Source organism: Poecilia formosa, unplaced genomic scaffold, assembly GCF_000485575.1.
Source record: "Poecilia formosa unplaced genomic scaffold, Poecilia_formosa-5.1.2 Scaffold324, whole genome shotgun sequence".
Taxonomy (NCBI): Eukaryota; Metazoa; Chordata; class Actinopteri; order Cyprinodontiformes; family Poeciliidae; genus Poecilia; species Poecilia formosa.
In genome coordinates this window covers 1-12,954 of record NW_006800263.1, presented here as the reverse complement: position 1 = coordinate 12,954, position 12,954 = coordinate 1, and the positions used below count along the sequence as shown (strand labels likewise).

The following is a 12,954-nucleotide window of genomic DNA, read 5'->3' as shown; positions in this document are numbered from 1 at the left end:
GTTTTTTTTTGTCATTGGTGGTAAACATGTCTGTAGTGATTGTTCTGCCAACCTGGAGTCTCCGTAGTTCTAACTGGAAGCTCTGCCTTCCTCTGTAGGAACTCTGTAGTTCTCTACATCTCTTCCCTCTTCAGTGTTCTATTGCTATGGTAATGGTTCTATTGCTATGGTAATGGTTCTATTGCTATGGTAATGGTTCTATTGCTATGGTAATGGGCTCTTTGCACGTACGGCGCTGAGGTCACATCCGCATGAGCGAAATGTGGCTTTCTTGCTTCCACTTTGAGTTACCATGAGAGATAGGAAAGACAAAGTCATATTTCAGAAGTAAATAAAGCAATACCATGAACATTATTGTCTTCCAAATATAAAGGGCTTTTAAGTTTTCTTGGATTTCCAAACAATCCTGAATTAAGAAGACGGTGGCTTGTAAATATTTGTCGCTACAAGTTAAGCTAACGCCCCACAGTTAGCTGCTAGTTTGCAGCTTCTTCAGCCTAAAACTACCAAGGGAAACGGATGGTAAATAAAGGAGCCATCCCTGTGTAATTTCCATTGAATCACTTCTGTATTCAGCCTGAAAGAACACGTTTATGGGAACGAGTGAGCAGACCAGAGCCAGATAGATCACTGACCAACTGATGTGTCTGTAAACACCATCCTATTTGAGTTCTTCACAAGAAGCATGCAAAAATAATAAAATTAAATAATAAGAAGACCTTAAGGAACATGGCCATATTTTTCTAAAAGCAACAACTTTGAACCTGAACAGTCAGCTGAAATGCCTCCTATGCTTTGCTATATAGCCCCAACAAGGCTGATCTCATCAAAATAAGAATAATATGGATAGCAAATGAATCAAAACTATAAACTCAACACAACTCAATCGTGACACGTTTTCTGTAAAATTCAAGAAATGGTGTCAGCTTTGTTCAAGTCTGGAATCTATAAATCAATATCCGGAGCAATCTCCTTGCTAAAACATATATATAAATATATATTCTCACCAGGCTCATTCGTCATAGCAGACCAAGTCAAGAACACTGTGTACAGGGTGATGAAAGACGACTGCAGTAGTCCTGAATGTGGCTGAAATTCCTGTAAATACAAATGGAATGAATATGAATCTATTAATAATGTACTTGCTAGACAGGTTGCATGTGTTTGCTTTTTGTTTGGAAAACCTAACTAAAAAAAAATTAAAAATGTGATAAAAAATTAAAATACAAGAAAAAGCGTTTACTTTGGACTGTTTTGCAAGATTGGTACCCACTTTGTTGAAGGGCCCCAGATGGACTTTTAGTTTACATTTGTGATATAATATCTCTTGGTCTTTCCTAAAACCTCATTATTACAAAATCTATTATTTTTATTATGAGACTGTGCAACAGACAAAGAGGAACCGGCTCAAAAACATCACAAGTCACAACTGGCCCTGGAGCCAGTGATTTTGGAAATGACCCAAATCCTTCAGATCCTCCAACAGGTTGAGACAGTGGCGTAAAGGTTACCAAACAGTCGAAAGTTTCATGCTAGTAACTGGCTCACACACACTACATCCCAGTTTGTTTTTTTTCAAGTTCAGTTATGCTGAAGTTACAAGTAAACAAGTCCAAATGTTCGGTTCTAGCGTGTATTAACACACAGTATTCCTTACATCGTCTCCCAGCATCAGAGCCTCTTCGAAGTGTCTGGTTAAATTTATAGATTTTTTTCTCGGGAATGTACCCACATCAATGGGGAATGTCAAGTTTTGGAGAACTTAATGGACCACCGCTTCAGCAACGTCCGCCAGTATCAAGAGATCAAGAGGGATTTTCCGAAAGATTTTGTGTGACTGAGGTGTCCGTTCCTTCTCGCTACCGAAATGATAGACAGAGCGAAGGCAAAAGCTCCAAATAACACTAAAATGACAACAAAGCTTATTTTAGCCATTCATTTTATGTGTTGATATAATGACGTCTTGGCCATTTGAGCCCCGCCCCAAAATTAAGGGGCGGGGCTATGGGCAGGGCTAAACCAGTCCAGTGTTAACCATATTCTAGTTTTGCATTATGCTGATTTAAGGACATAATTATTACATTAATTTTAATGTTTCTAATTATTCAAGTAAGTAAGCAATATTTTAATGTTGTTTGTATATTTTGAGAACCTCCCATATTAGGGCCTCAGTGATACTGAAATATGTTTGAAGAAGCCCAAATCTCTTGTACCTGTACTTTGCGTAGCACAGAAACTACAGAGGCCACGATGCACAACATCACGTTGAAGCTGATGAAGAACTTGTTGATGAAGCAAGCATCAGGTCTGGCGTAGAAGATGAAGCACAATACAACCGCAGTAAACGCAGTGACGTAGTTAAGGGTCATGGCGGCCATCAAAGCTAAAGACATACAGCACAAAACAAATTATGTTGCAGAAACAGTTTACGTCTTTGAAAGGACACTATTAAAAATAGAGTTGCAGTTGCAGACACAGACCTGTGTACCAGCCTCTGGAATTGCCTTTCTCCATATTTTCCACCCAAGACTCATTCCATGAGTGAGCAAAGTCCACCAGCAGCACCAGTTGGATGAGAATGAAAAAGAAAGCTCCTCCAGAGCCTATGACAAACCACGCTGCAACAACACAAAGTCACACAGGTCATTCAGTTACTCCTCTGACAGACACTGTAATGCGAAAAAATATAAAGGTCTTACTGTAGGTGAAAGGCCCATCTGGAATATAAAAGGCACCAACTGTACTTGCCACCAAGGCAACAAACTTATAGAACCAGTATCTGAAAATAAATGAGTTTCAGTTAGATAATAAGACGGTTGTAATTGTGTGGTAAATGCACCAAAATCAAAGCTGTGCTCTCACCATCCCTGTTTATTCCACTTTAATTGAACTCTAGTTTGTTTGTCTGGAAAGTCTGGTTCATTTCGGGAGCTACGAAAGTACAGTCAAACTCCAAAAATATAAAACTCCTGTCTGCCTACAAACCCAGGTCTCGGTTCAGCTGAAGTGAATGTGAATGTCAAGCGGACCGGAGACACATCCAAGAGCAAGAAGTGAACTACAGCACAGGGCATTCTGGGTAAATACAACCAAAACAAAAGCACAAGCGTAGAGGTTTTCAAAGGGTTTAGTTCATTAGACACACTACAGTGTGAAAACAAACCAGTTGAAAATTTAACAAATGTTGCAATTTTAGTTCCCAACTGAACCAAATCTACTGGACTATTAGGCTTGAAAACACTCTAAGCTTGATTTGTTTTGTTTTTTTTGACACACCACATTTGATATTGCTGATTGATTCATACAAAGCCTACATGTATTAAATTCACCACATCTTATAATGAGAAATATTTTGTCTTAGAGCAAAACGAAACCATGCGCACACACACACACACACACACACACACGTTTGTTTTGCTATATTTGTGGGGACTTTCCATTGACTTCCATTCATTTCTACAGCCTAAACCTTACCTTTACCCTTTTCCTAACCCTAACCATCACATACCTAACCCTAACCAAAACTCAATTCATACCTTAGCCCTAAATCTGACCCCTGACCCAAAAACAGGGTTTCCCCTCGTGGGGACCAGGCTCAGGTCCCCACGAGGAGCGATTGGTCCCCACAACGTAGTATATGTCAGGAAAATCGTCCCCACAAGGTATTACAAACAAACGCACACACACACACATACCTAAGAAAAATTGTTATGAATCCCAAGTGTGGAAATTTTAAATAAGCAAGACACTACCAGCTTTTGCCACAGAAAGAAGTTGAATGGTCAGAGATCAGCCCTCTGTCCGATATGAAAAGACACGCCTGGACTCTGGAGGTGTTCTTCAGACATCTGGATGAAGATGCTTCAGGACAACCAGGGGCCACAAAGAGGGAGTCCACTGACAGAGCAGTGGAAGTGAGATACGGTCGGAAGAGACTAAAAGGAACTCCATATAAGGCGTGCAGTGGATTGGTGCAGAAACACATCCGTCATCGGCTCTATGTTTTGGCCCTCATTTTATTTAACTAAGAATGAAGAGGGGCAGTCTGGGAACTCTAGGAGGAGACATCCTCTCTTGGATTGACATAACAGTCCTCTTGCTAGAGTTAAAAGTATACCAGTTAAAAGTCCAATCATCTGGTCCTTTCATACACCTCATCTCCTCGAACACTTAGGGTAGCTCTCTATGAATCCCATTTGCTCCAGTAGGCTTGTTTGGAGGTTAATGCCCTTCTTGTGTAATTATAGAATATCTAGGGTTGGATGAGTGGGTGATCAGCTGCAAAGTCTTTGGTTAAATTTAATATTGAGGGATAGTCTTGGGTCAAGTAGGCTCAGTTAACAGTAGTTATGTTTTTGGACTGTAGGGGGAAGCCGGCATACACATAGGGTACTCACACAGGCATCAGGAGAACAGATTAACTCTATTCAGATAGAGCAGCTAAGTTATTCCTCTATATCTTAAATCTAACAATAACAAAGCTCAATTTTATGTTAAATAACTTATTTTCACATGTTGATGAAAAGGCTCTTTTTGCTTGTGGCTCCATGAATGTGAGTCACTTACAAGAGGAGTTTTAATTTCTCCAGCTGGGAATAGATTAGTGGACAAGTAAACTTTATGAACTATTATCTTAACATTATCTGACGACACAATTTTGAGGAACTCAGCAGCACAGAACTGTGGTACCCCAACAGTTCATGTCAAAAGCTTAAAAATATTGAAACTTGATAAACATCCATAATCTGACTTCTATAGTAACATCCATGCATCTGTCTGAGGACTGTTTTCCTTGGAATGTCAGGAGGGGAGTGGTTCCTAATACAAGGCAGAGTCAATGAGAGGAGGGGGAAACACAGACACACAAGACAAATGACCACTTAAGGACAATGTAGAGGCCATTTCACCATTATTGGACCGGGGGAGGAGAAAACCCAGCATTTCTTATATTGTCATTTGTAGACTGATAGTAACAGACCTATCCCTTGAAGCCATCAATAGTGTTTGAAAACCAGGATTTCAGAGCCTTGGAGCGTTCTCTTGACATGGAATCCCAAAGAGATATTTCACAGACAAAGACGTCCCAATGCTCAAAAGCAAGTCCCAGAATTTCTAAAAAGCAGATAGGACATGTTGACTTTTTTCTGAATCAGTGTCACTAAAACTAAAAAAAGACTTAAGCAATCTTCTTTACTAAATAAGTTGTGAACCAATCCTGCCATGCTTCTTCTTCTTTAGCTTTCAAAGCGCATAGCAACAATTTAATTCTTTATTTCACCCCCTTTTTTTTAACTAATGAAATGGAACTGTAAGGTACTCAGGCTAACCTGAGAATTTGTTGTTTGTTTCACGATAGGCTAAATATTCCTGCCACTATTTCAGTCCTTACCCATTGTGTATGGAAGCACGAGGGTCTCTGCTGGTCTTGATGTTAAGTGTAAAAATGGAGAAGCTCAGGAACCACATGCTCATGCCGAAGCAGAAGCGGTACACTGCTTTGTAGCCCACCAACATCTCACACTTCAAGTATGCCTGATGGGCTGGAATAAAGAAGCCTTCCGTGTCATCACAGAAACCTGGAACCTGAGAGAAAAAAAAAAAAAAGAGGAACAATCTGAGCATCGCACTTCGCTTTTAAACAAGGCTGACACCTGACCCCACACAGTATCTGAAGCTAATTTAGGTGTTTAGGTCAATTCAGAGGAACAATAACAGTGGACATGCGCCTCGTCGTGGTTCAGTATTCGTAGATTCACCAATTCATAGATTTTTATGTGGAACATAAGTCTATTATTAGCTAAAAATCCACTGATTCTTCATAAATATTCCAAAGAAAATGCAGCTTGGGAAGCTGAAAAACCTGGGCGCCATGCTGCTTGAAATACGACTGGGTGGCGTTTGCAAAGCAGCTCACCCAGAGCGCCATTTAGTTTCTTTGGCACTCTGAAACCTTTAGATGTAGAGATAAGTAAGGCAGTGGATGTTAGCTTTGACTGTAGAGCTAAGACGATTTCCACTGTGAATATTAAAGCATTAATAAAGTGTATTTGGTGTTTGAACTGTCCTAAGCATTCTTAGAGAAGATCTTCAGTATTTGCAGATTTCAGCTTTTCATGCACGGTTGTGGTCTTTTAACACTTACAAACACTCTGGATCCACTGTGTGGAGATTAAGTATATTTTCTGCAGTCTATCCATTTTTGTGGAGGTGGGGGTGGTGGTGGGGGGGAGTTGTCAACTTTTTATTCAGAGACATAACCACTCCATCTACGATATGATTGCATAATTTATTCGTACCCTTCTGAGTTGCTGCTCCATCCCTGGTGAGAGCATTATGCAGGCAACAATGGTACCCAGCAACAGGATGCAAGCGTAGATGATTCTGGTCACTGTGGAGTTCCTGCTGCTTGGACAGCAGCTGCAAACTGGACACGTAGCATTGCTGCACATCTGGGGGAACAAACGAATTGTGGTGAGTAGAAAGGAGCCTAGAAGGTACGGGTAAAAGTGGTTATCTGTAATGTACAAATCACTTTTTTATAAGCACAGCAGGACTCTCTACATGTGTCTGAAGATGGATTTGTTTCATTTCTAGGAACCACATTTTCCCTTCCTAAACAAGTGTGTATCCTGACCTTCAGTGTCACTTAGTCTAAACTCCATTGACGGATGGAGCTCAAGGGAAATTAAACATTCAACACTCAAACATTCCTCCACCTAAATAATGAGAAAACCGAATGGATTTTGCTCAAATGTCATGTAACCATTTCACCCAGTCTAGGTCTTTTACCCCCATTTCATCCCAATGAGATTAAAAGGGGTCACTCCTAATGATATAAAATTAGGAGTGAAACTTAACCGTAGCTTAAAACTTGGCAGACCAGAGGATGATTGTTGTGAAAACAAATTTTTTTTCACCTTCATCTACTTTCTAAAGTACAGTTTTGCAATCAATGTCTTTAAGTCTACTCATTCATTTTAATTTTTTTTAAGTCGTTGGAGGTTCATGCAATTCCACGGGACTATCTCGAAATTATGTACTTGAGATATATGACAATTGTGGTGGAAAAAGAAAACTTTGTTTTATTAACTGGGGAAGCAGAACCAGATAGTATAAGATTTCAGAGAAGTTGTTATTTTTTGAACTTACTGAACCCGCTCTGTCCAAGGACACAGATGTGGAAGATGTGGGGAAAAAAAGTTTCTTTGTTTTTTCTCTGATGGGAAAAATCCCCAAGGAGGGAAGCTGATGGAAAATTCCATACTTACGTGACCAATTGACTATATTTCCCTTGGTCACGGAAGCAAAAACATACAGAAACGTATGTTTTTTAAGTTTCTTTCTCTGGGTTTGATCTTCCGAGAATCTCGTTGGTTTTCTTTTACTCTGATTTTCTAAATAAAATATCTAAAGATAAATGCGCATTTCTCTGATTGACTCAGTGTTTCACTATTATTTAATAAGAACATTTTACTACACCATTTAAAAGGGTGGCTTCTCAATATCATTTGTAATTTTTTATAGAAAAAAGGTTCAAACATAACCCGCGGGAATATATCGCCATTTGTTTTACTGGGAAAATCTTGCATATCGCCCAACCTTAATGCCTGCTGCATCTGGGACCAGCACCAATACACGAACCAGCCAGCTGGACCCAGCAGACCAACTATCTTTAGAAGATTTCTCTGTTTTAAGAGACACTATTGACACAGTGGCCAGGCCCTGTTGGCCATGGTGGCAGTTTAAAGTTGCTTCAGACTAAAACACTTGCTTACATTGAGAACAGAGACAGGATGTTTAATCCAGAAGATGCTCATACTAAAAAACAAAGTCGCTGAAACACAATTAAATCTGAGCCTCTGTTGCTGCAAATGTGTCTGTTGGGATTATGTTAATAAATACCAGGTACAAGTGACAGATTTATACCAGGCAGGTAGCACAACTTAGCAGCCAACAAACGTATGTTCTGCACATGGGTTTTCTTTTTTCTTCAATGCAGCAACAGCTGAGTGGAGTGGAAGAAAGGCACCAGAGGATTGTCAAAGTGTTAATACTCCAGGCAGGTAAACAAAGTCAGCTTAATCTTCTTACAAACTGGGCCATGGCAATTTACAGGAGGTCACATGACACAACCAAACAACCATGACAGAACCAGAAAGACATTTTTGGAAGATAGTTCATCTCTCTCTGACCACAAAGCAAGAAAGTCCTTCACTGTGGACAATTTGGCACAGAAAGTTACTGCTGTTTTATTAAGTAGTTCAGTAAACCAGAGGATTAAGACTTCCTCTTTTTGCTATTATTACCATTAGCTTGAATATTTGCTATGGATACAATGGGCTGCTTTGATTTATAGCTGTAATTTTTAAAGAGTGTTGTTCAAGAATTATAAAAAAAAAAAATGGATTAAGCTATATGGAAATTCTGGACTGTGACCTACACTTATATAAGTTTCTCTGTTAGATCTAAAGCCTCTGGACCTCCAATTGTTCTCAATGGGATCTAAATGAGGACTACTGAATTATTCTCAGTTTATTATATGCCTTGGCACTGAAACATAATCACGCTGGCCAAAAATCTCATTTGTCACATGAAAGTCCATATAAAATGATGGAGCATTGTAAAAAAAAAATGATATCTGTATATTCAACAGTGAAAATTGACTGGAAACGTCTGTAAACTATAAAACAATTTAAAACTGTTGATAAATTAAACAGTAGTTTGTGCATTTGTACATTCATTTTCTAAGTTGTTTCCATGTTAATTTTATTTAAAAAAAATATTTTCCTTAAATTAAAACATTGTCTTTTACGGTAAAACAGTAAAACTGACTCCAGCACTATTGCTAACCATAAAAATCACCAATGACATCCATCTAACATGAAATAAAAGAAATGTGTGAATACTTACACAGCCTGTGAAGGTAAAGATCCCCTGGACAGCCCCCATGACCGGCCTGCTCCGTTACAGCAGCCTGGTTCCAGTTACATTCTCACTCCCCCTTGCAGGAAGGTTTGGACTGAATGGAGCTGCTTCAGTCGACTCTGAAACTCTACAGTTCAGTTTGATTGGCTTGTGGGTTAAATGCCTCATCTGCTTAGAGCGTCACGCTGCCGTAGGCGTCCTGAGACCTGCTGACTCGTGGAAAGCGATTCCAGCATTTCATCAAAACAAAAGTATCAACTATTAGAGTCTCTTTAAAACCGACTGATATGAAAAACTTGTATTATGACATGTTTTTCAGCCATGTTGCCCAGCTGTGGCATCACACAGCTACTTCATCCACCTGCTACTCTACAGGTGCATTCATGTTGTATATTTTTCTTTTGATATTCATATTTTCTTTTATTCTTCTATCACTACATCAAAACATTTCCCTAGCCTGCAAACCTTTTTACTGACAATAGCGATAGTGATTCTGATAAGTCCTGTTCTTGCCTTCACTGTACCGGCTTCCTGCACTGCAAGGTTTATTTTAAAATTCTGGTTTGAACTTTCATGATCGAGGTCTTTGAGTATTATATTACTGGCTGCATCCTGAACCCGTTTCAAAATCCATGGACACCAAGCTTTTTGGGGATGTTCTCCCAATGTCCCTACACTGCACAGACTCTTAGGAAACTAAAGTTTTTTTTTTTATTAGACAGCTTTTGCTTTTGTTAATCACTTTGTGATGTGTGTGTGAAAGGTGCTACAGAAATACATGTTTTACTTTCTTATGCTACTTATTGAGGTCAAGTTATCGACAGTGATAACTGACGATAACTTGCGAGGAACAAAATGTCATATTCACTGTCATACATAAATATTGAAGATTCCTTGATAATATTTATAATTTAGACCCACAAATCTGTGGATTAATTAATTTTGATTGTATATATATATAAAAATCACTAACTATTGAAGGGAGTAATATCAAAAGACGTTCATTATTTAATTTTATTTGTTGAATACAGAAACAGCTATTTATTAATATTTTAACTGTTTAATGGGGATATAGCATCACATTCTGGTACAACTGACCATTGAGAACATGCACATTGGTCTGACCCGGTCCAGCAGACCTCAAGAGCAACATGAGGGGGCGTCACTATGGAAACCCTGCTAATGTTGTGTAGAAGTCTAACACTTTGACTAAACGGCTGTTTTAACATTTTCCCCAACTTGTTCATTTTTGCTCAACATGTGACGTCCACCATCATTTAGTTCTATTAATCCAAGTTAGGTCAGTTAATTTTGCTGATAATATTGAATCTACCAAGACTGATTCCAGTCACATTCTTTTCTCTGTTTATGCCTCCAATCATTTCTCCATTATCATAGCACAGTGTGTGACGTCCACGTTCTTCTTCTGCGCATGTGGACATAGGAGTCTCATTGTGGTAGTATGATCTCGCTAATAAAAATAAAAAATACAAAAAATTAGAATTCAACATCAAGACCTGCTGTGTGATGAGAGCTTTATACCTAAAGGCAATTTAGAGACATCAGATCAATGAACCTAACTAAGAGATACATTTTTTTTTACCTGAAACAAAATTAAGAATTTCCATTTTTGAACAATAAACCATTAAACAGAATGCGCTTTGATAACATTACCTCTTTTCTGTTCATTATCTATACATGTATAAAAGAGGAAATTTTAGTTGCAGTGTATAGACAGTCATACAAAATACAACTGTGTGCAAAAGTAATAATGTTTAATTCAAATAAAACCATGCAACAGGTGACCGTCACCCTGATTAGGCTCTACCCCATTACAAAATAAACATCCAAAGCCGAACGTCGTCTTCAGTGAGCGTTCGCTGAACGACGGAAAGAAGAGACAATTCCATGGAATACACAGGAAAAAAAAAAAAAAAAAAAACAAAGCTGAACAAAAACATTCTCCAGTGGTGATCCTCACAGAAACGCCTCCTCCTCTAACCCCCGAAACCCCCATTTGGCCCTCTTCCCAGTGGTTGCTAACAATTAGCACAAAGCACTATGAAACATATGGCACAGAAGTTTGGCAAAAGAAAGAAATCAAAGACAAACAGTTAAAACAAAGCAGCAACACTCTGGCTTTCGGATACATAACATCAAGAAGATGTTCATCTCCTTGTATTGGACATGCTTAGTTCAAGAAAAGGTCCCGAGAAGTTTACTCCAGGAAGAAACGGGAACGACTGGAAATGTGAAGCTAACTTAAGCGAAGTGGTAAATCATTGTTTTGTTGTTTTGCCTTTTTGCTGGGGATCGTTTGCAGCAGATTGTGGTTCGACATGCACAAAATGTCAACAGCCTCACATGATCCCAGAATACACCGATACATTCCGTCAGACCATTTGATAGGTCGCGATCTGGATGCAAAGAGGAAAAATAAAAGCTGACTAAAACTTTTCTTATCTTTTCTTTTTTTATACCGCTGGTCAGCGTGATAGACGTCTGGGCAGCGGGTGAGGCGGCTGGGTTCTCCGGGCAACGGAAGGCTCTGATAGGAAGAAGTTAGGGCTGACAGTCTTGGATAACATGATGGTTGAACAGCTTCAGAGAGTGTGTGCATATATATATATATATGTATATATCTGTGTTTGTGTGTGTGAGAGTGTTGACAGTAGCAGCAGCTTCAGTTGCTGTAGACCTGGCCCTCCGGCGGCTGGGAGAGCCTGCTGTTCTCTTTCATCATCATGTGCTGCCTGAGCTCCTGCAGCACCATCTTGATGTTGTAGGAGTTCTTCCACCGGGACAGCGCCGACACAGACTTCAGGTCCACCTGAGGGAAGAAACGCTCCCTTCGTTTCATCTGGTTTACTTCAGCATTGAATATTTGTTACAACTCAATTTACTTGGGGTTTGTTGTCGCAACTGATTTTGTGGAAATTTCCTTTAATTTCCATCAGATGGAAATGAAAAACCATCATCCAGAGTGTGGAGAGGTTGTTGTCATTTCAAAAAAAATGAAAAAGAATGATGGTTTTGTTTGGTGGTGTTCATGTTTTTAAATACTTTACCAAGTAAAATACTGTTTTACTTAGTTCTTTCTTTTTAAATACATGCAATTAGAGATGCACGATATTGAATTTTTGGTCGATATGCCGATATACTAAAACTCATTTGGCCGATAACCGATACCAATACTGATATTTTTTCCTATACCTACTTACTGAAACTATATGGTGTTCTATGCTGCATTATTTTTGTCATTATTTTTGCATCTGATACCAAATGTAAAAGCTAAAAAGGAAGCATCACTTTCAACTTGCATTATGTTTAATGTCAAATTTATTCATGACGTCTGCTCTCTCTAAGACAAAGACATCATTCAAACAGTGCAAATTTGTAAATCTTCACAAAACTAAACTCAACCTGTTCACAAGCAACAAGTGAAAAGCACATCAGTCGTGCATTAATACTTAACAGTTTCTGATGTCGTTGTGCTGTGTTGCAGGCACCATGTCACTGGTTTGTCATAAAAACAACTCTTTTTACACCAGTGAGTTATTTTGACAAAACGGCGGATGTCCGATATTAAAATCTACAGCTAATCCGATGCCGATACCAATCCGATAATACTGCATCCCTACGTGCATCACCTACAAATGAGAGAAGATGGGCTTTTCCATTACTGAAAGCCTTTCAAATAAGTAACTTTTCACAAAACTATACATGAGTCACATGGGCTAGCATCAAGAGATTACTGTGCAATCAGAAAAGCAAAAATGTGTTAAAAAAAAAGACCCTCACCACACCAGTTGAACTGTTAACACCAGTCAAGTTGATTTTGTTAACAAAGCGGACCATAGGCGGGTACTCTGGATATCTGTGACCGCAGTCTATTTTCAGACTGTATATTCTGCCTTCATAAACAGTCGGAAATGCAAACAGGACAAAAAAAAAAAAGACACTCACCACACCAGTTGAACTGTTAACACCAGTCAAGTTGATTTTGTTAACAAAGCGGACCATAGGCGG

At 39.0% G+C, this 12,954-nt stretch overlaps 2 protein-coding genes across 2 annotated transcripts in view; both read right to left on the bottom strand.

The window, feature by feature from the left end:
• Positions 1-9,068, bottom strand: part of serinc3 (serine incorporator 3) — a 14,227-nt gene extending 5,159 nt beyond the window's left edge. Inside the window, exons 1-7 of the mRNA XM_007573291.2 lie at positions 8,911-9,068; positions 6,297-6,449; positions 5,390-5,583; positions 2,700-2,779; positions 2,481-2,618; positions 2,214-2,383; positions 1,008-1,098 (exon numbers count right to left, since the gene is read on the bottom strand). Coding sequence (XP_007573353.1) covers positions 1,008-1,098; positions 2,214-2,383; positions 2,481-2,618; positions 2,700-2,779; positions 5,390-5,583; positions 6,297-6,449; positions 8,911-8,949 — 865 coding nt within the window. The 5' untranslated portion in view covers positions 8,950-9,068. The remainder of the gene's footprint in view (positions 1-1,007; positions 1,099-2,213; positions 2,384-2,480; positions 2,619-2,699; positions 2,780-5,389; positions 5,584-6,296; positions 6,450-8,910) is intronic.
• A 1,512-nt stretch (positions 9,069-10,580) lies between these two features.
• Positions 10,581-12,904, bottom strand: LOC103152726 (ubiquitin-conjugating enzyme E2 variant 1-like; the record flags this gene model as incomplete). Its single annotated transcript, XM_007573311.2, has 2 exons — positions 10,581-11,755; positions 12,727-12,904. Coding segments are annotated over 2 exons (325 nt in total), but the record flags the coding sequence as incomplete, so codon positions are not given.
• Between the last annotated feature and the right edge of the window lie 50 nt (positions 12,905-12,954).